Source organism: Varroa jacobsoni, unplaced genomic scaffold, assembly GCF_002532875.2.
Source record: "Varroa jacobsoni isolate VJ856 unplaced genomic scaffold, vjacob_1.0 scaffold_998, whole genome shotgun sequence".
NCBI lineage: Eukaryota > Metazoa > Arthropoda > Arachnida > Mesostigmata > Varroidae > Varroa > Varroa jacobsoni.
In genome coordinates, this window is record NW_019213900.1 from 219,143 (window position 1) to 244,039 (window position 24,897).

Genomic DNA, 24,897 nt, shown 5'->3' on the forward strand with positions numbered 1-24,897 from the left:
ATTCAGATAAACTGTTGAGCGACATATAAGGATTTAGACAGCTCTGGCCCTATACACAATGGCGATATGTATCCACTCAAGATTTTGTGGAACGACAGGTGCGTATTATTATTATTGTGCATGAGCCGAAGGATACGAGGAAGAATAATATTCTTCGTCATATTCTTCGGCTGGAACATATTGCTATAGAACTATAAAACCAGATCGTGGCTTAAAATTAAGTTAAAAGCAAATATGTTAAGCTGAATATGCAATCGAAATGACTCTAACGATTTTCATTCTTCTGAGTTGGTGCAGCATTCATCACTATAACTTCTTTTTGTTGAGATACTGTTGTCAGAAAGATCCCTTATAAACGTTTCTGAGCGTACGTGTAAATTCAAGCACGCCATTCATTCAAAATGGGCTTATCGTAGCCGTATCATTACAATTTAAACAATAACCCGGTTCTGGCTGTTCTCAAGTAGAAAATGGGAAGCTATTTCGAAATTAGCCGCGCAAATTTTCGGAGAAGGACGTACCCTCGCGTCCCGTTGTGTTGCCCATCCACAAACAGCTGATCCGCTCCTGGTAGATGAAGAGCCACAGCTACCGAGGAAACGCCTTTAAGTTTCGCTCGTTGCTTTTACATGACTTTGTGATCGCTTATTATTTCGTGCGTTAATCGAATAGTAATGGTAAAGCGAAGAAGTCTGCAGTTGCACACGACACTGCCTGCGGAAATGAGAAACGTTTATTAGATGTACATGTGGATTGCGGGTCGAATACATACCGTGTACGTCACCAGTTGTTACAATTTTCCTTTATTCAAAATGTATTAGTAGGTCATGAACGATATTTTGAATATATAAAATTGAACATAACTAGTTATTGGGTCTGACCAATGCAAGAAGTAAGCCCTCATGCTTCAGATCTGTGGCCAAGAAATTGTATTTATATCACACGACCTCTAGGCAAATGAAAACTATATGCCGTATTTAACGCAGCTTACAGTTACACCTTGTAAACAGTTACGCCTTCGAATACAGCGCACTTACGACCTGAAGCAGTGTTGTTACACCTTGCGCACCGCTTAGGTGTATTAAACTACACTAATACTTTCCTCTTTCAATCGATTTAATTACATTGATTAACCTAGGATTTATTTTATTTTGGAAAATTGCAGACCAGATAATACTAGTGTAAGGTGATGCCACAGTCATCGGTGTTATAAAAGCACTTAACGGTATGTGCCATGTTCATGAAATTCAAATCCTATGTTTCAGCTGTTTCTGTCTAAATTTTCTACGAAGTCAGCATTTTAGACCTTTCACATAAAAAACCCTTCCACTTTCGCTTATTGTACTTCGTGGCTCTGTCAATGCCAAGAACAAAACAACTGAACCTCAAGTCGTTAAATTCAGCTAATTAGAAATTCGGTTTTAAAATATCATTTTTTCACTCACAAGGATTTTTGCATTTACACGATCCTAACATTTGCCATCCTCAAGTAGGACTTAGACTAGTTTAGTCTATTTTTTTATATATACGTTAAGCATAGTAATTCCATTAAAGTGAACATGTCGAATTACCTATGAAGCACCTAGGGTAGCTCCATGCGCATATTTTTTTTACAGGTATTCATTCATCACACAAACATTCCATCAAAGCATGGCTGTGCATAATAGATTGATGCGCACGCTTGTTTACAGATGGTGCTTCAATCTTTTTGCAGGACAACTTCAACTAAGGCCGAAGACTCTGCGAGAGATATCACAGGGTTTAGTTCGCGATTGTTGAGATAGCTGTGGCTGACTAAGAGATCACAAAATACCATGGAGAGACACATAGAGCCGTATATATCGTAGGCGCATATGGAAACTGTGTGACTGCCGGAGCAAGCGCTCACCTTATAGATCTCTGTGTTTGTGTCAAAAGGGTTCCGGTACCGAAAGGTTAGAACGCATTCCATTCCGGAAAATTTCAGCCAGAAAAAAACGACTTCATTTTACCTCAGCCACGAGGTTTCATATTATGAATATCGAATATTGAGTTGAACACTTGTACACGCTTGAACCTGTATTGCAGTCAGTGCGGGTAAATTAATAAGGGTGAGCTAACCCAGCGAACGTTGCAATGTTTTAGTACAATTAAGTGATCAAGAACAGGTTGATTGGTTTTCGTTTTCTCAATAGCAATAGTACAAAACGTTTGCGTCGTAGCATAAGATTCCCACGTTAATTATCATAACGTAATGTAACCTGTAGATATTTACACTGCATAGTTTGAAATGCCCTAAAACTGCGAAGTGTTTTAAAAACGTGGACAAAATATGTTTAAATCGACGAATGATCACGAGTAACTTGCCGGTACACACTCTCTATATTGGGTTCCAACATCAAGTCCTAACCATAAATCAGTTCCTTCAGCAGAGACCAATGCTTACTTAAATCGATCTACAAGCTTCATTTTGAACTATTTTATTATATATATAAATCACGATCTTGAGAATATTCGAGATTAGCGTAAAGCCTTATCAAACTTTAAAAAAAGTCTAGTCCTATGACCATGCGGTGAGATAATTTGAGCTTGATCTGGCCATTTTGCTTTCAGTAGGGATATCAGCTATATGTTAGAAACAATCAATCAAACCCAACTGCAGGCTGGGTTTGAACCTGCAGTTCAAACACTGCACAACAAACAGAATGCGCTAGCTATAGCAGGAATATTTGTTTACGCAAAGCTCATACTCTTTGCGATTATGTTAAGATTGGCCGAAAAATATTGATTTTATTATTTTTTACAGCAAATAAATGGATAAGATCTGGTGATTTGATGTCAATCTGGGACAATTATTTCTAAAGCGTTTGGATGCTTCGTGAAAAACGAAGTCGTGCACTGTCAATTGGACTGATGAAGGCAAAAAAATCGGGTCATTAAGAAGCTAAACTGATCTCTTAACGATACGTGTTTTGTTAACAAAAATATGGCAGTGCAAAGCATCTTTCATATTATGCCAATATTATTTAGGTAAACAGGTATTAACATACACCCTAAAAAGCTCGTGGACAGGTTTTTTATAAGCCACTATCGACCCCGATCGTTTTTTAAGAGTTTTTTTTTTTATCTCATAGACTCTATTGCTTTTCGAAAGTTATATAATATATAATAGTTCAGTAATATAAAACGCCAATTAGGTACAAAGCCTAGGTGAGATCGAAGTAAAATAAGATGATTTGGGATGTCATACACGTAACTTATTTTGAGAATTCCGTTCTGTTAGACGATATCGGAATCTCTTTATAGAGATTTTGTATTTATATGCATTTAAATGTGTTAGTGTACGCAGAAACTTAGATATTTCGGATAAAATATATTTCTGTATTTCTGTGTGCGTTAGCGAAATTGTGTTGAGTAGAGCAAAGTAAAACCGGTATCACTAAAACGCAACATCAACGTAACGTTTAAGACATTTATATACTGGAATTCTAAATTTAAGTGAAACGTTTCGGATCACTTAGAGCTCACTATGGAGTTGGCCTTTTCCATGTGACAAAGGTTCTTTTTTTTGTGTATTTTGGCTGTTTGATCGGGTAATTTTTGAGTTTTCGTTCGCTAGCCTACAGCCATGCATCTTATTATAAATAAACCATCAGTTCTTCCTGAGCTAACAAACTATGCTTAATGGGTGGTGGTTATAACGACTAGATATCACTTACACACTACACTCAGGATCGCTTTGCAGGACCTCATTTGGCTGTAACATTGAGAAAAGTGTAGACGGTCAAGTATCCCATAGTTCCAAGGTCGAAATGATATTACCGTCCTCTATGTATAGAATTACAAAAATGTGCACCTCTGACCTTCTTGTAGTCCTATTAGTTAATCATACCAGCTGCAAAAGTTCACGCTGTTAACAATTCGTTTTTATGGTGGACCGCCTGAGCTTGCTAGCGCAAAGACAAAGACAATCCATTTCAACAGAGGACTTGTATTATGTTGTATTTATATGTAATTAGCATCGGCGTTTACAAGCTAAACGTTCGAAGTAATATCTTAAAGAACTGCTTTCTTTGCGGATCGGAAAGACGAGTGACGGATAAACGCATGATTGCTTGGATCCGACAACTCTCTATTCCTGTGGATTTCTAAATAGCCATTTTTAGTTTGACCAGTGTGGCATACTGTCAAGTGGAACTGATAAAATGCTAAAAAGCTTTTGGCTGTAATAAACAGTGGAGCCCACAAGAAGCACTCTGGTACTGGTCGTATTGATGGTATCTTTAAGCGCGCACCTTTTTTTCACATCTTTAGGACACGCGACGATCGAAGGCAGCAGTAGAAGGAGCTGTACGTTCGTATTAGCAAAATCCAAAAATCGATCAATCAGTCAATGGAACAGTTTTAGTGAGATCGGCTTCCGATAGGTTTAGTTCCCATAAAAAAAAAAAAACATTTTTTCCATTCAGTTTTTGTCTGGCAATGGCAGTCATCTGCAACAAAATTTTGGTTAGACGCGTCATTGCATAATGCAGTGGACCTATGTGGGATGACCATTTAAAGTAGATTCTATAAAGAGTAGATTCTAAAAAAAATTATAGTGAGTTAATACTCATTATTATTCATGTGGCAAGCGGACGGAGTTGAACACATTTGATAACGAGTATAATTTCTTTCTAGGAAGCAATTATGGTAATTATCAATCTGTAAATAAATATCGTTATTTATTATTCTATGAACTAATGAACATGATTTACATTACAACATTTACTGTTCCATAAATTAAACACAATACATTTTGTTGAGAGGAACCAGGCGTGCTACTAACTTTACTTCATATATTAACGTGAAGAACAATAATAATCGTCGATATTATACGAATGTGCTATAATGAACAATCGACTGGTTGACTGATATTAGAAAAAAAAAAAGATATTAACTGCTTTATTAGGTAATCCATTAGCTGTACAGGGTATTTTCTTACTTCCTCGTTTTCTTGGCAATTGCATACTAAACACAGAAAAAATTAAAGACTATACAAATATATTTAGATAAAATTTAGAACGTAAATATTCTTTTTTATGCGTCTAATGTAGCTGAACCTAAATTTAAGTGCCTATAGTTCGTCTAAACTTAAAGATTCTGCTTTAGTTCCTCGTTCTGCAACAGTTTTCTATACATCACTAATTAATTTAGGTCACGTTCTCACGCAGCTTGTCCACTGAATTTGGAAACAAACTAGCTGGTCTAGCTTTGGAATCGCGCGTGGGTGGGCTACATTCTAGGTATTGTTTGCTTTAGCAGAAACGTGCTTAAACTTAAAGATATCTGAGGTAATAGAGGTCTAAAACCGCATATAAAGGTTAATTTTGTGTTACGTACCAGCATCTGAAACAATGTATAACGGCAGTAGAACCAGACGTGCAAGCTAAAGCAGTTGTTTAGGTTATATGATTTCTCTGTTTTATTTAGAGCGCATGGATATCACACGAACGAAGCGATGTGTGTGGCTTGCAGACAATACCATACTGTGGAAATACCCGTTAAAGGATATGTGTCACTAGTTAATTTGAGCTTTAAGCTATGTCAGAGCGCTTGCGTAATAGTGTAAGGGCCTTACTAAAATCTGGAACGTTGCCTTTTGTGTAGCTTGTTTTTCAATAGAGATGAATATTTAGAGAAAGGACACGTATTGCAAAGGAAAACGGGATAAAAAATATTTGAAAAAAAACCTTCTTTCACCGCTGTATAAATCTCTTAAGGAACTGCTGGAGTCTTAAGGGATGGTTATCTCCTTTTTAAAAATATGTTACGGCTATATATATATATATATATATATATATATATATATATATATACTCGAACAGAAAATGTATTAAAAGTTGCCGTTAGGACTGCTAAACGTTGGTTGGTCTTCGGTAGTTAGAACCGCGGAGTATAAAATCCTTGTGCTGATAGCATTTTTTTAATTAAAAGACACTTGAAGAATAAAAGTTTGTTTGATAATTTAACATGTTGTTTTGTATTACACTCTTGTTAAGAGATATCGGCGAGTTTATAAGTTTAGAATTGCTCGATAATTTTTCATTCATCTATCATCTTGCATATGATTAAATACCGATATGCGATATAGTGCCGTTATATTACTACATTTTACTTTTAAACTGCAGTTTTATCAAAGTTGCACTCAAGCCTCGCTTCCACACTATTTGTAGTTCAGCATAAAATATGAGTCTGCAACTGGACTTTCAAATAATAAAGCTAAAGTTATATCATTCAAAGTTAGTCAAAGCTAAAGGTAATCATTCAAAGGTTGCGCTATGGAAAGAAAATAACCTAAAACAGAAAATAAATAAAATAATTACTGATCCAATGTAAATGTGCGCTGCAAGTTCACTGAGTTCAGTTGTGGTCGCTGCAACACTCAAAACTTACGTTACATGCTAATTATAGGCAGTAACTTCAGCAGTTATGACAGCACCGTTATACCTTAGCATGTTATATCGGAAAGCTGAACGCTTTGCTTCAAAATAATAAACCAGCTCCATAACTATATATGAGTTATAAGGCAATTTTCATAGCTAGCGGAATCATTAAATGGCTATAAGTGACATACTAGGTATCAAATTTGTATGGAAAGAATATCGCACACAAAGTAGGCGAATGTATCTGTATGAGGTATGCGAAGTACCTCATAGGTAAAGCCTTCACCATGTTGATATGAATGTCTCGCTTCCTCTTGTTGAAAGAATATACTGTAATGCAAGAAGAGCATTTTAAGATACGAATGTGTCGATGCATATAAAAATGTTGTCATTTCAAGCTATTTGAAACATTTGAAGTCGCTATAAATGCCAGTTTGCTCGGTTACGATTGTCTAGGAGCCTAAGCATTATTATTCAACAGCTTCATGAGAAATTTGGAATTACTGAAAAAGGTAAAACTCGGAAGCCTTCCTTGCTTTTTCTTCGACAATCAAGCCGGTCCTACCGCATATTTCCGGAAATAATCATCCTTAAAAAACCATAAGGATACTAAAAGGCGATTTCGAAAAAGAAGGATATTCAATATCTGAGAAATAGTCGTTACATTTATTAATGATTTCCATAACAGTGCGTTTTTAAAAAAAAAATATTGGAAAAATATGTTGTAAACCTCATCCCTCTACTAACTGTCAACATCGCATTGCACTAATATATGTAAACAAGATAGGACACTCAAATTCAAATAAACTTTCGCGGGCTGCTTGTCGTCAGTTGTTGTGTTAGGTACCAAAATAAAATCAATTTACTCTTGAACCTGTTTCATATTTTAAGTCCTAAATTAAATAGGTAACCGTGACAAATATTAGTGATATTGAATAGATATAACTGTCACGAGAAAAATTTCTAGCACCTGTAAATTTTCGATAAAATATCTGGTCTTCTTTGGATTAGACAAGAGTCCAAATTTAGACGTCTCACCCTGTTTCTTACAGTCCATTTGCACAACAAAAATGGAAGCGTCTTATTTTGCTCGTCTGTCATAGTTTACATCACAACGATGCGTTCCTTGACGCTATACTATTGCAGCTCTTTTGATTCGTTTAAGCATCGAATGTGTGATCCTATCTCAAGTGAATAAGTTCAATGAAATTTATTCTGTCATTGCATTTTTGTATGACTGTATTGGATGATGGGTTAATTTGCGTCGAAAACATTTTGCTTAACCCTAAGACGAGTACCTTTTACCACGATACCCCTTGAATAACTTAGAACTGTATGTGCCTCTCTTTATATAAGTAATGGCATTTACGACAATCGAAAAAACTATGCGTGAAAGTTCATTTCAATGGAACGCCAGAAACAAAATACCTAGGCAAATTCCAACTCTTTTTTTTTTCATTATCTTTATCATCTTACATTGTTTTTTAAAACTGCACTTATGAGGTAATTTAGTTTTACAGCAATAATAAAAAAATATACCATGGTGTAAGATAGCAAAGAGGTCTGTCTACCTGCCCTACTAAAGATGGCTCCGAGCCACATCAGTTGTTCAGTTCTACGAACAAATTATGAAGGCCAACAAGCGGCTGCATTGAGACAAATCGTTGTGCGCAGTGTAGTGCAAAATATAATGTTCCTATCCATGTATTGCTTCCATGCATTATGCGATATAATTTCGTTAAAAAAAATTATAGCTAGCTACTTTACTAGGGTATCAGAATTCAGCCTTAGCGATTCTACAACAGTTGGCGTCTAGTCTGACGTTCCCAGCAGTTAGTTAATTAACGCACAGATATGAGCCATGCTTCCATACGCCAATATACGAGAAAAACCTGTCAGATATGTCAAGAAAGCTCTATGCTTGTATGTAACGTTTCCGTTCTTAGACGTAAAGGTTTACAGCACGTAACGTATAATAAACCTTACTCTAAAATATTTATGTATCTAATTAAAACAGATATAGCAATGCTCAAGAAACAACCTCACCTTAGACGCCACTAGGTAGAGTAGCTGAAGGCAGTTTTTTCTAGTCCAATGCTTGTTGTCGATTTGGCCACGAATTCACTAATCATTTTTTGCAACCTCTGCGTAGTTACTGTTTGAGCTCTAATTAACCCGCAAAATTTCAAATATCGGCAATTTTGAATTGCATTGCTAGCCAAATGTTAGCCAAACGTCTTTTTTTTATAAGCAAACTGTTTTCAAATACAGTTGAATATGTCATTGTTCGATTCTATAGCCATCATTTGAGCGTGATGTCTACGTGTTATAATTCATACTTATTCCAGAACTCATGTGGACATTTTGTCCGTGTAATCTGTGCAGGTTACATCTTTATCGGGAGCACCGACACTGAATGATTTTATCTTCGTATAAAACAATAACGAAAAAATTTATCTGAGAATAACATAGTATTATTTAGAAGATCGAGCACATATGCATAAGTAAGGGTTGCGTTTGCATTGGAAAACGATAGGAAAAAGTATTTTTCGTGAAAGTGAAATGAGGACCCAGAACGCACGTATAAAAAGCACACATTAGTTTCCAGTGAAATGGCTTATTTGTACACATGTTTTTGAGCAACGAGAACTTTTTTACCGTTCTATATGGATATCTATAACATAGAATACACCCTTTGGGTGATATTGTCGGCAGATGACGGAGGTTCTTTTTGTTTTTCTGCACTGTTCGTGGATATACCGAATCTACACAATTTTCTATTCTTCCGACCCTTTTACTATTTAACGTTGAAAAAAGAAACGAAGAAAAATATTCATTTTTCTATTCCTATTTCCAAAGCTTGTTCACATAAAAAATAGTGAGTCTAAAGAAAAAAGGACATCGAAAATTTTAGCCTTCTATTTGAATTGTTGTCTCCAAAGATTGCCTTTTACATTTAGTGTTTTGAATCAAGTAATAACTAAATGCAGAATAAAATTATGAGTATACCGGTTATGACCATGGGTAGCAAGTGTATTCACCCACTGCTGTATTAACAAGTATTTCAGAACACTGCTACCGCCTTGTGGAAATAAACTAGTCGATTTAATTTGTTCGAATCTGCGGTATGTTTCTCTCAGTATCCGACATATCTTTCTCAAAGGCTGGTCTTTAAAAACAGATAACATACATATTACTGAATCTAGATTGGCTTCGGAACTGGATGGAATTCGAAGTTGTACTTCAATTAGTGAATGCCACTATTGTCTGGAGCTAATGTATAGATTTAACGAATTTGAGACTCGCTGCGTACTTTATTGATCGTTGCGGAAAACAACGGTGGTCAAATAATTGCAGATTATGAGCGTAACTTGACCGTTTGATTTGCACGGCGAAAGTATTTAATGCGTTCACAAAAAGGCTATTAGAGCCTTAAATAATTTCGGCTAATAGACCAATGTTCATGGACGTTAAAGGTCAACAAGACCTCTGTTCAACTGAAGAGATACAAAGAACTATTTGATCAATCATTTTCGCTGTGAAAGAAACTATATACTTTATTGTTAAATATCCAAGCAGCATTTGCGACACGAAGCTATCGACTGCAGAAGCAAACCGCATAACGAGGTAACTGAGATTTCCTTTTCCAAGTAATAAGTTAGTATTATTCCTTGTGACAAACTGCAAATTATAGTTATACTATATGAACATGTTTTGGCAGGCGGGATAATGCTTCGTAAACAATTGAAGCAAAGTTAAGACATAAGCAACATCGAAAAACTTTGTTTGGTTTCTTATAAGAAACATACTCCATAACAATGGTCTAAAGCATACTTGCAAAAACCGTGCTGCTTATACTCTAGGTTCAACAGATTACATTATAATATTAAACGATAAGACAAGACAAGAAAATGTCGAAAGACAAACAAACTAATTTAATACTGGTTTGTTTAGCTGCGAGAAATTTCTGGGGTCCCCTTTGGGCCGAAAGTTCAATCAAATTTTGCCGGTCTGCCGTACTCTTCAGTGCAACATTTGTCGCAGTGGAAATGCCAATAAAGGATTTTGTCAAATCCAGACAATATGTTCGCATGAAATGCTAAAGAATAACTTAAAATATTCTGTTTACAAGGGCCGGTTATGAACACCAGCTGCCGTAAATAGCGCGTGAGGCAGAGTTTTAGTATAATGCATGAAGATTTTATTACAGGAGCTTCAGCTCTATATGTTTTTCCTTCCACTACAAGCGTGATTTGGCAAACTTATCGCCTTCTTTTCCCGCGCTGTATTCCTGTATGATTTACAGCTTTGATGTAAGACAGCGACGAAGTAGGTACTGAATAACGGCAAAGTGAAGGATGCCAAAATTAACTACCTCGTAGAGAAAAAGCAATCCAGTGAAAATAACGTTTTTTGTCTTTTCATGCCAGGTATGATATAAGTCCCTAACCGTAGTCTGCCTCTTACATTACTTTGATTGTATGCGGGATTGCAATCATGCAGTATCTCTATTTCGTTTATGTTTTTGACCAAAATAAATGCTTCACTGGCAAGGAAATCTGACGCAGGTATCTGGAGATCTTTTTTTGACCAACAACTCCAATAACTGATGCTTATGGAGTTTAAATCGCGGATTCAACCCTATTTATATGTGTTGCTATGTGGTCTATTGTGCAGTATCAGAAAGAAAGCTTTTGTAACAAACGACTGAACTCGGAATCCCACAAAATATGATGGCAGTCGTACATGGTGGGTATGCTTTTCATATTTGATTTTTTTGCTCACCCAAAAGCACAATGTATTTCTTCAAATTTACCTGGTTTATTTTTCATCACTACTGTCGACGAATCTGACCAAGTAGTGCTAGCAGACGCTCCCATACCGCAAATGTAAGCTAATTTGTGGCCAGATGTCCAATGAATGCTAGTGATATTTGGACAGAAAAACCTCAGCCTAAAAAGGCTGAGGTCGCTGGTGAATATGAAGCATATCTGTCGGTAGAAAAAAGTTTATACTGACAAAGCAATAAAATATAAACCTCACAACATGTTGAAAGAACCACATATGGCAATGTACGTGAAGCGGTCACATACATACATGAGACGGTATCAATATGGGAACTTGGATTACACATTGGAAGCGTCCACTGGCAGACTGCTGTATCTTTGTTAGCCAACCTGTTATTGTCCAAGAGCCTTGCTGACTGTCGATACATAACACGAGGCAGATAGTCTTAAAGTAATAATAAAAAAGAAAGAGAGAGAAGGAAATTGATTTTAAAAAATTGATAAAAAAGACTGCACGTGTCTTGCCAAAAAGTTTCCAAGACCTAGTATTAAACTTGGTTATTGTTTCTATATCAATTTTTCGCCACAAATTGTAGTAATGGCCTCTTGAATTACAGGAACCTTATCGAATAACGACCGGCCGACTGTTCACCAACGCTAGCGAGTTTACTTTCTTCTTTAATAGAACTATCACCCTTTAAAGGCTTTTTTGCGCACGTGGAATCTGGACGAGTAGAAGTTGCAGTTAGAAGCTGAAGCTGCAGTAGAAATCTGACTGCAGAGCCGTTTGTTCATAAGAATATGCGGCGGAGCGATCTCCAGTTTGTCTGTTGGTCCATATACTTCAAGCATTTTAGACCTAGCTTTGCAAAAAAACTTAAACATGATGTTTTTGTAATATAAATTTTGTCCTATTCAGTCAGTAAAAAGCAACCGAAAATATTTGAGGGGCAGGACACTGTAACATGGAGTGCTGAACCTCGTGGTACTTTTGAAGATATATGTATATGCTTCACAAATCTACTGTATTTAGAAATGTATAGAGCTATGGAATGTATGTAGCCTAGCTTTAGCAGTGAACGCAGCAGATACTTTTAGGCGTAATTTTCTAAAGTTTTGTTTGCTAAAATTTTGGTATATTTTGAATGACACCATTATACTTTACGTAAGGAAGCTATTTTAGTGTTTGATGCCTTAGTATTTGTTTTCACTTGGTAAGCGAGTATTTGAAAAGATTTGACTACTTATTTGAGTTTATTTAGCTAGGCAACGTCCTTTAAACAGACACACATTTACCAAAGGTGAATCCACTGGAAAAAAATACTTTTTGCCTGGCGGCGCATTTACCTTAAAAAATGTTGGGACAAACCATGGATTTAAACTCAATTACTCAAGGACATCACTTACTTCGTCAAATACCCTACAAACAAGCGACATATTGTTGCGAAGTAAAACCAATATAGAGGAACGATTTCACAGCTTTTATGAAGGTCAGGCAAACAGGCTGACGACCAAAAGCTCATTCATCGTTATCATTATTATTGTTACAGTGCGTAATTTCTCACCTCGAGGTATCTTAGTACGTTGACTGCTTCAAGGAAGGTGTGGCTGAGACCCACCATTCAATCTCCAGCTAGAACCCAGCGATTGATACTTGCAATGCACTCAAGTGTGGTCTCCAAGGTGCCTAAGTATCATGGCCCATTGCGAAAGGCCTAATGTGTTACAAAAATAGCTATTGAGCCTATTTGAAGCGTGCTTTTTTTCCACGTAACTAGGTGTCGATCAGGTGTACAAACGAACAACAAGGATGGGAAACATTGGCGTCGAGCAGTGAACGTAACGCAACAAATAGTTTTTTAATCATCTGAAAGTGGTTCAGCCCATTCAAATTGGTATAAAATATACAGCTAAAATCCAACACTGCCTTTGGAGGCGACGGACCGTTCTTTTCCAGAGGTGTGTGATCCTGTAAATCAATGACAGGACCGTCGATTCCCATTTCATAAAATATAGATGTCTGCAAATCAAACGTTCATTGGCGAACACCAGTAGGGCATAACGGGTACATCTTCCTTCATTTATTCCACAGGATCTCTAGAAAATCTTGCAGATAAGAGCCCAGCAACGAACAGTACTAGTACGCAATAACATTGCTCTCCTCTGCACATCCTTCAGGCTATCGTCGCTTTATATGAATAATAGAGTTTTGAACTACTGAGCTTCAAATATAAAGCAGTCACCGACACCTAACCTGTTTTTCGTCTTTAGAGCAAATAAATGATAGCCTAGTATATCTATTTCGAACATCAAAAAGGAGCAAGGGGAGCCCATCTATTCCTATCATGAGAACTTTTTAGAGCGATTGTCACCTGATGCAAGCTAATGTATAATTCTTCGCTGTCGTTTGAAGTTAATGAGCGTTCGTCTAGTCACTATGAACGTGAACGGAAGAAGATCTGAATAGAGATTCGAAGATAAACGCTGATCACAGTTCACTTTCGCATTTTGTGCTTCTGGCCATTGCTCGAGGCTAAATGGTGAGCAACTCAGTTGTGCACCAACAAACCTCCCAACAGCATCCGAGAAACAACTAAGTTTGTCTAGTCTTTGTTAAAATTTGTTTCACTGCAACGTTAGTTGTACTACTCCAACTTGTTTTTCCGCGAGATTATGTATACCACTACTCCGGTCGAAGGCGCTCAGGGCATGCTGCTTGAAGGCCCGCTAAGGACAAATCTTCCTACCTAGCAGCCTACGTGAGTAAAAGGGATGGACTCTCGTGACAATATAAAGCGATATCTAGTGTTCGTCTGGATTTGGTTGGTACTGCCAGGTATTGGTGATTCGCTATAATTTGAATTTGGCTCGCCCGAGAATGTGCGGTTAGAAAGCCATCAGGAGATTGATGATTTAGAATGACGGCGCCGAAGGTAAATGGCAGGATGGTGCAGATGAGATGTAGGGTCGTTGTTAAATGTCAGCTACGCGGGCAAACTATTGCTAAACGCTATTGCCCTCGTCGGTTTATAGTCGCTCATAACAACGAGCTCACGCATCACCAGCGGCTGTTCTCGCTATCAGCGACATTTTGCCACGTGTATTGAAGTCAACTACGATCACTTTTTATGTACTACCTTTCTCCACTTCGTCGATTCATACTACATTTCAGTATCGTCCGTGGACAAAAAAGAACCTAACATGATAGCCATTATGAAATGTTTTAGCTTGGCAGACGGCTAGTTTTATTAAAGTCTCCATACGCAGAATTGAACAATTCAAAAATGTAAAACATAACTTTGCCAACTATTTAATTCTCCAGTGTCTCGAATCGAAAGCTGGACAGTCTTACCCTTCAGCTTCAGTCACGCCTATGACCTGTCTTATTTGTACCAAGATGCTTTCTTCAGTTGGCCTAGTTGCCAATCGCATCATTTTATTGTCGTCGTTTTTATCGACTCGGCCAACATTAATAGATCAGATTGTATCTCATCCAAAAGTTCAAATTAAGTAGAATCCTAGCGTAGGTCGACGCGTGCGAATGCCACTCTACAAATAAATGCATACTAGTAGAGCCTGCTAAAAGTTATTTTACATTAAGGCCCTAAATAACTGCGACGGGACCCTTTTCGGTCAACAACGAGTAGATATATCCACGTATACTGACCGGAATTTAATTGGAAACTACACGAAATAGTATTCATAGGCTAAATTCGCCGAAAATAAGAAAGACTTTCTCGCTTACTAGCTGTTCGATTCGATGTCCCCTGCTACTCTTTACCGCTATGTACCCAGCTTATTAAAGAAAGAGTTCGTTCTTGACCTGGGTATCATGACCTGTTCCATGCAAGTGGGCTACACACACATTCTTGTCAACCGCCTTTTTCTTAAAATATTCTACGGTGTAAAAAAATTCCGCAGCTCAATTGAATGCAAAATGCGTGGTGCTCTGTGGTAAATACGAGTTCGAAAAATCGGCCCATTTGCGGCCTATCTTTTCGATTAGTTAATGCGCTCGTTGCAAATTCGAAATTTCGCTCGATCTCAATTGCAAAAAAAACGCTTTCTCTTTAATCACGAACACGTATCTTTGAGCTTGAACTCGAAATTGAATTTCGTTCACTAAACAACAAAATATAATGGATTTATAAAAATTTTTATGAAGTTAGCCTCATGAGTTTTGTTTTTGCTAAAGAAGCTTCGGGGCTTCTGATTAATGTCAAATAGGTTTCTTTGGTCAAACTTTCAATATTGGGGCTAGATTTTTTAGAAGTATAAATTTAAGTAAAGTAAGGCTATATAGAAAAATAAAGGTATACGATTAAAATGATATGACAAGTTCAAACAAACCGGTGTACCCAGACTACGCTTTTGCCAGCTGACAATTCTTCAACAACTTATCGATATAAGATGTATCCTTACCGCCGTCTACTCCGCGCTAGCTATATTGATCTAAGTAGAGTTATTTAAGAACTACTGTATGGCCTAAAAATAACTAAAACACACAAGGCGCGGATGAACCTGTGCGTAGAAGAAACCTCCTTAGGGAAGTTTTAGCAGCCGGCTTAATTTTCGTTATATTTACTCCGTTCTTTGAGATGCTATATTTTATTATTTGACAAACTTGTATAAAATATTGCCGCTAGGTCTGCTTTTTTTGTAACAGGTAATTATTTTGTTAGTATACTATTAGCTTAGGCATTCGTTTTACTTGATGATTAAGGACTCTAATGAATAAACATAGGCATAAACAAACATTTACATCGTGTTATTTCATTTTTATTCACTAACATACATAAAAAGTCACGTTATTTATATAAGTAGTTGTTTTACAGACAAATTATGGTCTTCTTGTACTACTCGTGTATGGGATGGCTTTGACCGCCTACGCTTGTTCCAGCGTCGAGTATACTCACGATTGGCTCCCATTATATATTTCAATATCGTTCTTACCGAGACGCTTTTGCGAATCATCAGTATATTAATATAGTAAAAATATTTTGTGATTTATCCGCTTTTATCGACTGTCAACCTCGGTCATTGAAGGCGGAAAGAGGCCGTAAGACGCCATCACTTCAATTCGCAACAGTCGACTTCAACTAACGTTTAATGTACGTAAAATATTACAAGAGCCACTTAATGCAAACGTTAGAAAGGACAGAAGGACTTAATTCGAGGACAACTTCCGGAAATATTTCTCAACAAGGATCTGTGAATAGATGTTTCGCTCCTTTAAGTTAACAAGATCTATTTTCGCCCTCAGTTAGAAAAATTCATTATTCAAACTTAACGCTACTACTGAGTGTCATACTATAGCTGTCAGCAAAATATCATGGACGTAAAACAGTATTAGCACTTACAGACACAAAATTGATTTGGTTCGTTTTGTTTAGGAAGGCAAATGTTTAGGAAGTCATGGAATGCGTATCTGGACTCTATACGAGGATTTGTTCTAGTTTTATATTCCTACATGGTATTAGTTAGTAGTGGTTGCTCTAGTGTCGTAAAATTTAAAGTTAATATCGTCGGCCATGGTATTTTTGTTTGTTGTGTAATTTCTGATATGTGTATCGGGTTGTAGGTTATTAAAACGCTTCGACAAAGAGTACTGTGTTGGTCAACAGAGAGACCAAACGAGTAAACAACGGATAGAGCAGTAGAATTTTCTTAAAAAAGCGAACCCCACCCATTGAAATAGATGGTAAAGCGAGGAGGTAGCAAGTTGCCTCAATTGCTGTACAAGTCGTACGAAGCAGCTGGCGTCTCGAATAAACTGTTGGCAATAAAAGGCTTTATTAACATTATAATACACGTTTGGGGCATTCCGCCTTCGATACGCCCTCTAGAGGATTTCGCACTTCGGATCAATGTGAGGCTCAAATACGTGAAGTAACGCTTTGCGATGTTTTTCCGGTCGGTCGACACGGCTTGTCTTGCGCTACGCGTGAATTTCATCACGTCCGGCTTTTGAGTGGTGGTATTTAGCCCGATGTCAATGCCCAAAGTTCTTGAAAATGCTCGTAAGTTAGATTGGCTATAACTCGATATTATGAGATACTCCACATTCACTCTGAATATGAACCGCTAGATGCCCGCTCCTTGTCTGCTTTGGTTAGAGGTCGCTCACAAGCACGAGCAGCAAATAATAGCGGACTGGGATCATGGCCTTAAGAAACTGCTCATCCACACAACGGGCTGACGCCTTGTTGCCCATGCCGTCGCGTTGTTGAATGACTTTTACCGGGTGCAATGTATTTATGGTACTCTGTGACAGGCGAGCTTTCCAAGAGCTAAATCACGCAATTCCGCATTGAAAGCGCTTCGAGAGTCGACTAGATTGTATAGACCAGCTAGCTTTCCTTAAGAGTGTTCTCTTGATATTGCTTAAAATACTGAGCACGTTGATAGGATTCATGGATGAACGTGGAATGCACGCTACCCGTCCAGAAAGATCTCTTTGCCGTCGAGGTCGAAGGCTTCATAAGCGCTTGCATATGCTTTGCTTTTCTCTGCGGCCCCTGGCTGCAATTTTCGTTCAACTTTGTGTGTTCAACCTAGGAGGATTAAGACCAGATTATTTCTGTATTCTCATTGTAGCAAAGCTTTTTTATCCTAAACATGTTAATATGTTTTGATTATTATATATATATATATATATATAATTTTTTGGGCCAATATACATTTATCCGCTAGTAGTAATGATTGAAAAAGACAGTTACGTGACAGCTATGGTTGGTCCACATAACCATCGCTGATTGTAATACACGTTCGACAACGACAAAAAACGTGATGCAGGTTCCTTCGTCTCAAGACGGCCAAGTCATCAAAAAGAAAAAGTCGTTTGTAAAGAAACCTCTCTATTCGTATCTAATAAAAAACTTTCTAGATCGGGCCATCTAAAATAACTAAATGATCCCCGACTCCTGTGTTCACAGTGGTAGCAAAAGTATATTGAACCAGTCGAGCTCCTACTCGGCGGATCCGATCGGGAGTACTTGGTAATTTCAACTGACAAATGCGACGAGCCGATTAAGATTTTAATACAAGACGAAATCACTAGTATAAATTGGGGTAGATAAGACTAGTTGCTAAAATAAGAGAACTGAATAACGATAAGGCAACGGGGCTTCTGTGATATTACTCAGTCAGGGAAGTGTCAGTGTAAAAATCTGTTATGAAACCATAGTTTATGTTCGATTGCATTAGGATTGCAGCAAGCGAACAAAAATATTGGAACATTTTAATAGAGAATGCAATGAACGGTGTACAGAAATTGCAACAGGCAAAAACTCTCTTTTTTTTTTAAATTTTTTATTTTATTTTGTTTATTATTTTATTTTTATGCTAGGCAGGGCGAGGATCAATGAATCTGATTAGTCAACTCAATGCTAAAACAAAAGCTGGACGTAGGATTAACCCATTACACGGTGCAGCATTGTCGTGCTCCTACACTTTTCGTATCGTTCAATGGAGCAGATTTTAATGCAAAACACCTACTTGAATCGTCGTTCTTAACTATTTTATAATCAATTCCGTGCTATTTCTCCACTGTAAGTAATAATAAGATGAACACTTTACGAATTAGAGATTAACCACTTGTGTGAATTTGAAGTTACGTCAGCTGATCTATGTAGCATGTAAAATGATGTCAAAAAAAAGACAGGTTAGAACAGCAAGCGCTGAAGGAAAAATTCAATATGGAGCTCCCTGATGTAAACTACTATAACAATTAAACAGTGCACCGGATTCAACAAGATGCGAGCAGCATCAGTATTGACAGATGTTTCTACCCGCCGATGGTGGCGCCGTATGGCGATAAACAGCTACGGCTGTCCGTCCCATATAGCGTAAATGCAGGACCTCCATACTTTTTTATCCTGCACTCGTATAGGGTCGGATGAATCAAGTAGTTTCTCCTTAGCTAGACGAGTGTCAATAGACGTCTCTCAAGTAATTCGCTTTCTTTATGGCCGAGCCTACAGAGGACACTTACAGGCACATTTTTCAAGGAACTTACAAATCCTGTTTTATGTTTTGAGGTACAAAGGTAATACTTTCTTACTGACCTACTTGCCTATGCATTCTTAATAAAGAAATCGTTGAATAGAGCGAGAACATGTCGAACCTAAGAGGATTTTTAAGATCTAGGAATCTGAGAGAATACGACCACGTCCGACTTCATCAGATACATGAAAGTAAGGAAGGCATTAAATTAGTTAAAAATGTCTAAGGATCATACATTTTTTCTATCCCATTTTTTAGGTTTGTTTTTCCATTAAAACAACAAAAAAATCCAAAGTGTTCACTTTAGCGAAACCAGTGTAATAGTGCTAGATGTATACGCCTACCTGTAATAGATATCCTCTTTACCATGGCTTAACAATAATTATTTATGATGCCACTCTGTTTGCAAGGAAATCGCAAAAATCTTTGCCTAACGTCCATTTATACCAAACTGAGAACGAACAGCTGTTCATGACTCTGTAAGCATTCAATCTTTGCACCCGTGGTCTTTGGGCGAGTTTTTTTACTTGGTGTAGGACTTTCGAATATTCAAATTTTCATAGTATGCCATTATGTTAAGTAGACTAGATACGAGATGATACTACTACATACACTGCTTCAGCAAATCCTAATATTCACATTCAGATTTTCGCTTGACCGGGGGTGTGCCGTTTTCCGAAAGTTTAACCGTTTCCATACTGACACGTTGATTTGCATGATGGCCTTCTCCATCATAGACGATAAAGTACACTGCATAGGCCATGTTTGGTGTTCGTAGAAAATTATTAACGAAATCCTGTTTATCTTGCAGGACAGTGCTGAACGTGCATTGTGCAAGTGGAGTGGTCGCTAACAAAGGAAGAGTATAAGCCCATAGGAAAGCCAGGAAGAGATATTAAAACATTTGTCATCATCTAAAAGTTATCGGGATTCACATGATCTACAAGTGCTTATCCCCTAAGTAGAAAAATACCTGTATACGTTTACAGTCGTATTTAAAAAAGACATCTTCATCTAAAGAATATTGTTTAATAGTTTATTCTCATCTTCTTTAATTATTTGTAGATTTATTATATAGGTAATTTAGTATATACACATTCTATGGCAAAAGTGCACAACCTGTAGGATACATTGTAGAAGTACTGGTCGCGGAACGGATAAAAATGGTTAATCTAAATATCCAAGATGTTTAATCGTCATGGAGATCTCTAGCGAACAATCTTCTTGTCCAAGTCGCATAATCTACATGCAATGCACACAAGATCCATATACAATACCTTTATATACATGTGAGACAACATGTTTAAACGCCTTTTTTTCTGTACGAGTAGTATGACAATCTGTATATGCAATATTTTAGTTTTCTATACTTTAAACTCAGAGGCCGAAAGTGTAAAAGACCTCCGAAAACTTAAATTTTTAGGAAATGAAGCGCAATCATTACGTTAGAAATGGCGCTTACTCGTTGCTCGCCAAGTCAGCTCCTGACCGTTTGTGGATCTCCTGTGAGTTTTTAATAAAACACCTGCTTGGTTCAAAGCTGTAATATCTAATAATAATGCGTGTCTAACACAGTACCAGTGAAACGTACTCATGGTGGGTTTTTTCACAGATATTTTGCTTTTCGCAAAAAAAATTTACGACGGTAATTTTATGGGTGGGCATAGTACAACAGGGATCGTAGAAGCCTTCGTTGTGACTCAGCTGCTGAAGAAGCGTGAAATTAACTCGGTCTGTGGCCATTGAAAGTTTCACAGTAGTCATGATTTGAGGCGGAGTCCAGTCGAAAGCTTTTACGGGCGTGATTCGGCCAACGCGAATAGGCCAACCTTGTGAAAATCCATGCTTCTGTTGCTATGTCCCTTAAATTACATTCGAATTTCTCCGCTCACAGAATTCTTTTCTGCAGAAGTGGCAACGGCAACAGTAGTCCATAGTAATGTATGTTGATGAAGTATTACGCTTGATAATTGTGATTAAAGAATTAATGTAAGTTGTTATTAGATGCTCGTTATGCGAGGACGTGCTTAACTCATCGAGAGAAGGAATCAATGAATGATTCCTTCTCTCGATCGTACGCGATTTACCTCATATTGTTTATGCTGCCTTTGGCCATCATCAGCGAGGTGTTTTCGTCCACGTCGAATATAAATAAAGAAGCGGTCTTCGATACGGTACAGCGATATTCCTCTAATCGCTAAAAGAGCTGGAAAGTATCCATTCAATGAGCGGAACATCTGCCTTACTAGGATAAAGGCACATGGAAACTATTCTTAAATTGTTGTTTCGATCTGTTTGGCGAACGAACTAACGACTTAAGCAATATATACTCTATTGGAAACAACTAATTTGTGTTAGCGGTTAAGCAATGGTTATCATTTACTAAGACCCTCCAGTAGTCGTAGATCCAGCTAAACCATCTGGTTAGGGCCAGCTCTACAGGTGATACAACATCTAGTACGTTTGGTGACTACCTCTGCTGTGGCCATTGATGTTTCTAATCTACTTCGCTTTGTACTGCTGCTCCGACCATGGGAGCTGTATTCGACCAGTAGACGATTCATGCGTCTGGTGGGGGGCATCGTTCCCCGCAGGGCCGATCGCCGAAGATGAATTTTGTCCTGGATGTGAGTTAGCATCAAGCTCGTTTGGCCAATGGTGACGTTGACCTTGATTTGGTCGAAGCCTGTCACGTTTTACATTCGATGACCGGAACGAACCGCTGCTACGAAGAGCGCGTAATTTTCGTCGCAGGTGACTATGCACTTCGGGACTACCGAGACAATACAGAAAAGCTACAAATGCTCCCTGTCAATGAAAAGCAAGTTGAATCATAGTATAATTAATATATATTCATTTGTTAGACCAGCAAATCCTTGACTCTAGGACGCTAACTAGGTTTCAGTGTGCCTATAGCCGAGCGCAAGTCGCTGTTCGTTGAATGGAACGATTCATTAACGAACGTTATGTCGTTATCGTGATAAATACCCCCTAACTATCACAGCCAGTGGTGTGATTAGCTAAATTATGACGTAGGATTACAAGTTACTAGCCAATAAAATTTGTACAATGTCAAAAATTATAAGGGTTCAGCATGTTGCCTAATGATCTTTCAAGAAACGTTTGACTATATGTCAAAGAAAAGGGCGTCGGTTCGATAGTTGTAAACGTATTGTTTACCATCATGTGTACATTATTGCTAAATTGTAAATTTCAGGTAATGGAGATGCTGTTTTATCGTATGTTCGATACGTAATATGTCTTTCATCATTGTTTTGGCATTTTATAGCTTTGCTCACTGATTAAGGCCTAATTTCAATTATAATCATTGTATGTCGTTAATTTTATATACTTTCCTTCTTTTTGCTACAAAAGACGTTCTATTTCTAAACCTAAAAATAGTATTTGGTATGATAATCCGCTAGATCTTTGCCTCCAATCGTGCTGCGTCCACATTTCTTTGCCCACTGTTTATAATAATATCACACGGTGTTTTGCTGCCTAGTAGTCGACAGCTTTATCTGACGGACGGCTTCTATTACAAATGAACGTTAAATAGTATCCAGAGTGTCTATGGGGAGTGTCTTTTTGTCATCGTTTGGGATATCTGTAGGTGCTGTGGTAAACTTTTTTTTTTCAAGGTCACTGTGATTTTTTGTACCTATGATGTATTGCATTCGAGAAGTATTGTATTTAGATTTTCGCGATGCCGTAAGTTGTTCTTCTGCATATGGCAATGATCCTGTTAGATTATTTCTTGATTTACGCGCCTGCGAATATCGGTAATAATTGTATCGTCTCTTAGTTTTCCCTATGCATTCTCTAACAGGTCTGATTTGGTAAGTTGTTTCTTCAAAAATGTATGTTTTGGAAACTAGGACTTCAGTTAGAACTCGGATTGCGAGCTTATATTGCTGAATGTTGAAGTTCATCAGTAGCGCTTGCAGATTGACTTTTTTCACAGCAGTATTCCCGCTCTACCGCACGATGGCGCAGCCATGCTTCTCATCTTTTTGACACGAATAATTTGCAGTTTCTTTAGAAACTGTAGAATGTTCGGGAAGGCGATGACTCGATACAAACATCTTGCCAAAATGCTCCTATTTTATCTTTCATATTAAAATTTTCGAACTTACCGAGTATACTGTTTATGTATAGTGTTTCTACCTTCCAAGTAAAGCTCGCATCTCGACTAATCACACTGACAACGCAATCAATCTCTTATCCTTATGGCTTTTGGAAAACCTGTAGATGTCCAGGGTTTCAATAGGGTATCTCAACGAGGTTCGGTGGTCGATGTTTTCATCGCAATTTTGCAACCTTCATTTTTTTTTAAATCAATATCTACATTGCCTCTCTAGAATAGGTTGCCTTATATAAATTTTAATTTTTTTTGCGAATGGCGAGTTTTTCGGGTTTATCCCGTGTGACATGTTTGCTTTTAGCTCCTTCATACTAATGTCAGGAGGTGATACTGCTTCGGTAGCGGAGACAATGAAGGAGCTGATTCGACGTCGCGGACGTCCTTCCTCACCTAAAAGTATTGTTTGTCACTACAGATCTGAAACTACTTACGTTCAGCTATGGCTTTCTATCTTAATTAGTTCTACTTTAAGCAGTGTAGGAAAATACTTAAACATGGTACAAACGTTTTATCTAAGACAAAATAAATGAGGCCTCGTTTACCTACCCGACCCTCAAGTGACAGGACCTCAGGTTCAACGTCCGCTGCGTGATCGACCCACAAACTGAGAAAGTACTTTAAAATGATTTTATAAAACGAACTTGGCTATGGCGTACTTTTGAAGACACTTTCAACATGATCGTAGTAAATACAGTTCGTTACATTGCTTTGCACAAAGCTATGACTAGGCAGATAAGTTACACTGCCGCCATTTATAAGTGGCAACTCTACCCACACCCACTACGTGTTTCGGTGAAAATCGTTGCATAACTTACAACGAATATTAGGTAATCTTCCACTAACACAAATCAATGTTTTCCGGCAGATGTCGCGCATTGCGTCGACGAATCCAATGTAAAGCAGGTTCTGGCCCTAAAGCAATGCAACCGAAACATTTGTCTGGATCTCGGCTTTGACTCTTTTTAAAGTATCCCATTGCTAAGCAAAGAGAGTTGCGGCCGAAGACGGTAGATGTGTGGGCTCTAGAGGCCAAAATTATAAAAGGGCAAGCCTATAGGGTAATGTATGATGTAATATACGAGTCTCGTGTTCATAAAACGCGTTACCGTTTATAAGCGTTAGTCAAAATGAACGACTTGCCTAGACTTTTATTTAGTTCGTCTTGGGCTTCCATGAATTCATAATTTACCACTGATGGGTTGCTTGCCGCATGACAAGTCATAAAATTGTCGTGTGCTCGTATTGCTCATGTTAATGAACAAAGATTTAATAAAATTATTACTCAAATAACCTCAGCAGTGCGTCTAGCCATCAAATGACCGACCTTCAACATCTCTATAAACACACGTACGCTTCATTACACCACAATCTACTATCTGCCTGCGTTATCTATAGGACTTTTTAAAAGCATGTAACGTTTCGGCTAACAGCTGCAAAAAAATTCCTCGTCCTTTATCACTAGTCCTCTGATGATATACATCGTTCTTGTAATATATGTGCCAGCGTTTTTTACCGTGACATCTATTTCATGACTACGCATCTTTTTGTATGTATATCA

The 24,897-nt window shown here is 37.7% G+C and overlaps 1 protein-coding gene and 1 long non-coding RNA gene across 9 annotated transcripts in view; one reads left to right on the forward strand and one right to left on the reverse strand.

Annotated features, from left to right (window-relative positions):
- The first annotated feature begins 538 nt into the window (after window positions 1-538).
- Window positions 539-20,741, forward strand: LOC111265705 (uncharacterized). 2 transcript variants are annotated; one of them, XR_002683602.2, is made up of 5 exons: window positions 539-775; window positions 1,166-1,225; window positions 1,715-1,934; window positions 20,007-20,141; window positions 20,619-20,741. It is a non-coding gene; the product is annotated as an uncharacterized LOC111265705 (long non-coding RNA). The 2 variants fall into 2 exon arrangements; XR_002683601.2 differs by lacking the exons at window positions 20,007-20,141; window positions 20,619-20,741 and having other exon boundaries at window positions 540-775; window positions 1,715-7,277.
- The window catches only part of LOC111265702 (vasoactive intestinal polypeptide receptor 2), a 104,905-nt gene continuing 100,218 nt past the window's right edge, over window positions 20,211-24,897 (reverse strand). For 6 of the 7 annotated variants that reach the window (XM_086970598.1, XM_022842596.2, XM_022842595.2 and 3 more), the window contains one exon: window positions 20,211-22,003. In XM_086970598.1, the coding sequence (XP_086826724.1) occupies window positions 21,698-22,003 (306 nt within the window). In that variant the 3' untranslated portion in view covers window positions 20,211-21,697. The remainder of the gene's footprint in view (window positions 22,004-24,897) is intronic. The other variant, XR_002683595.2, reaches the window with a different exon arrangement.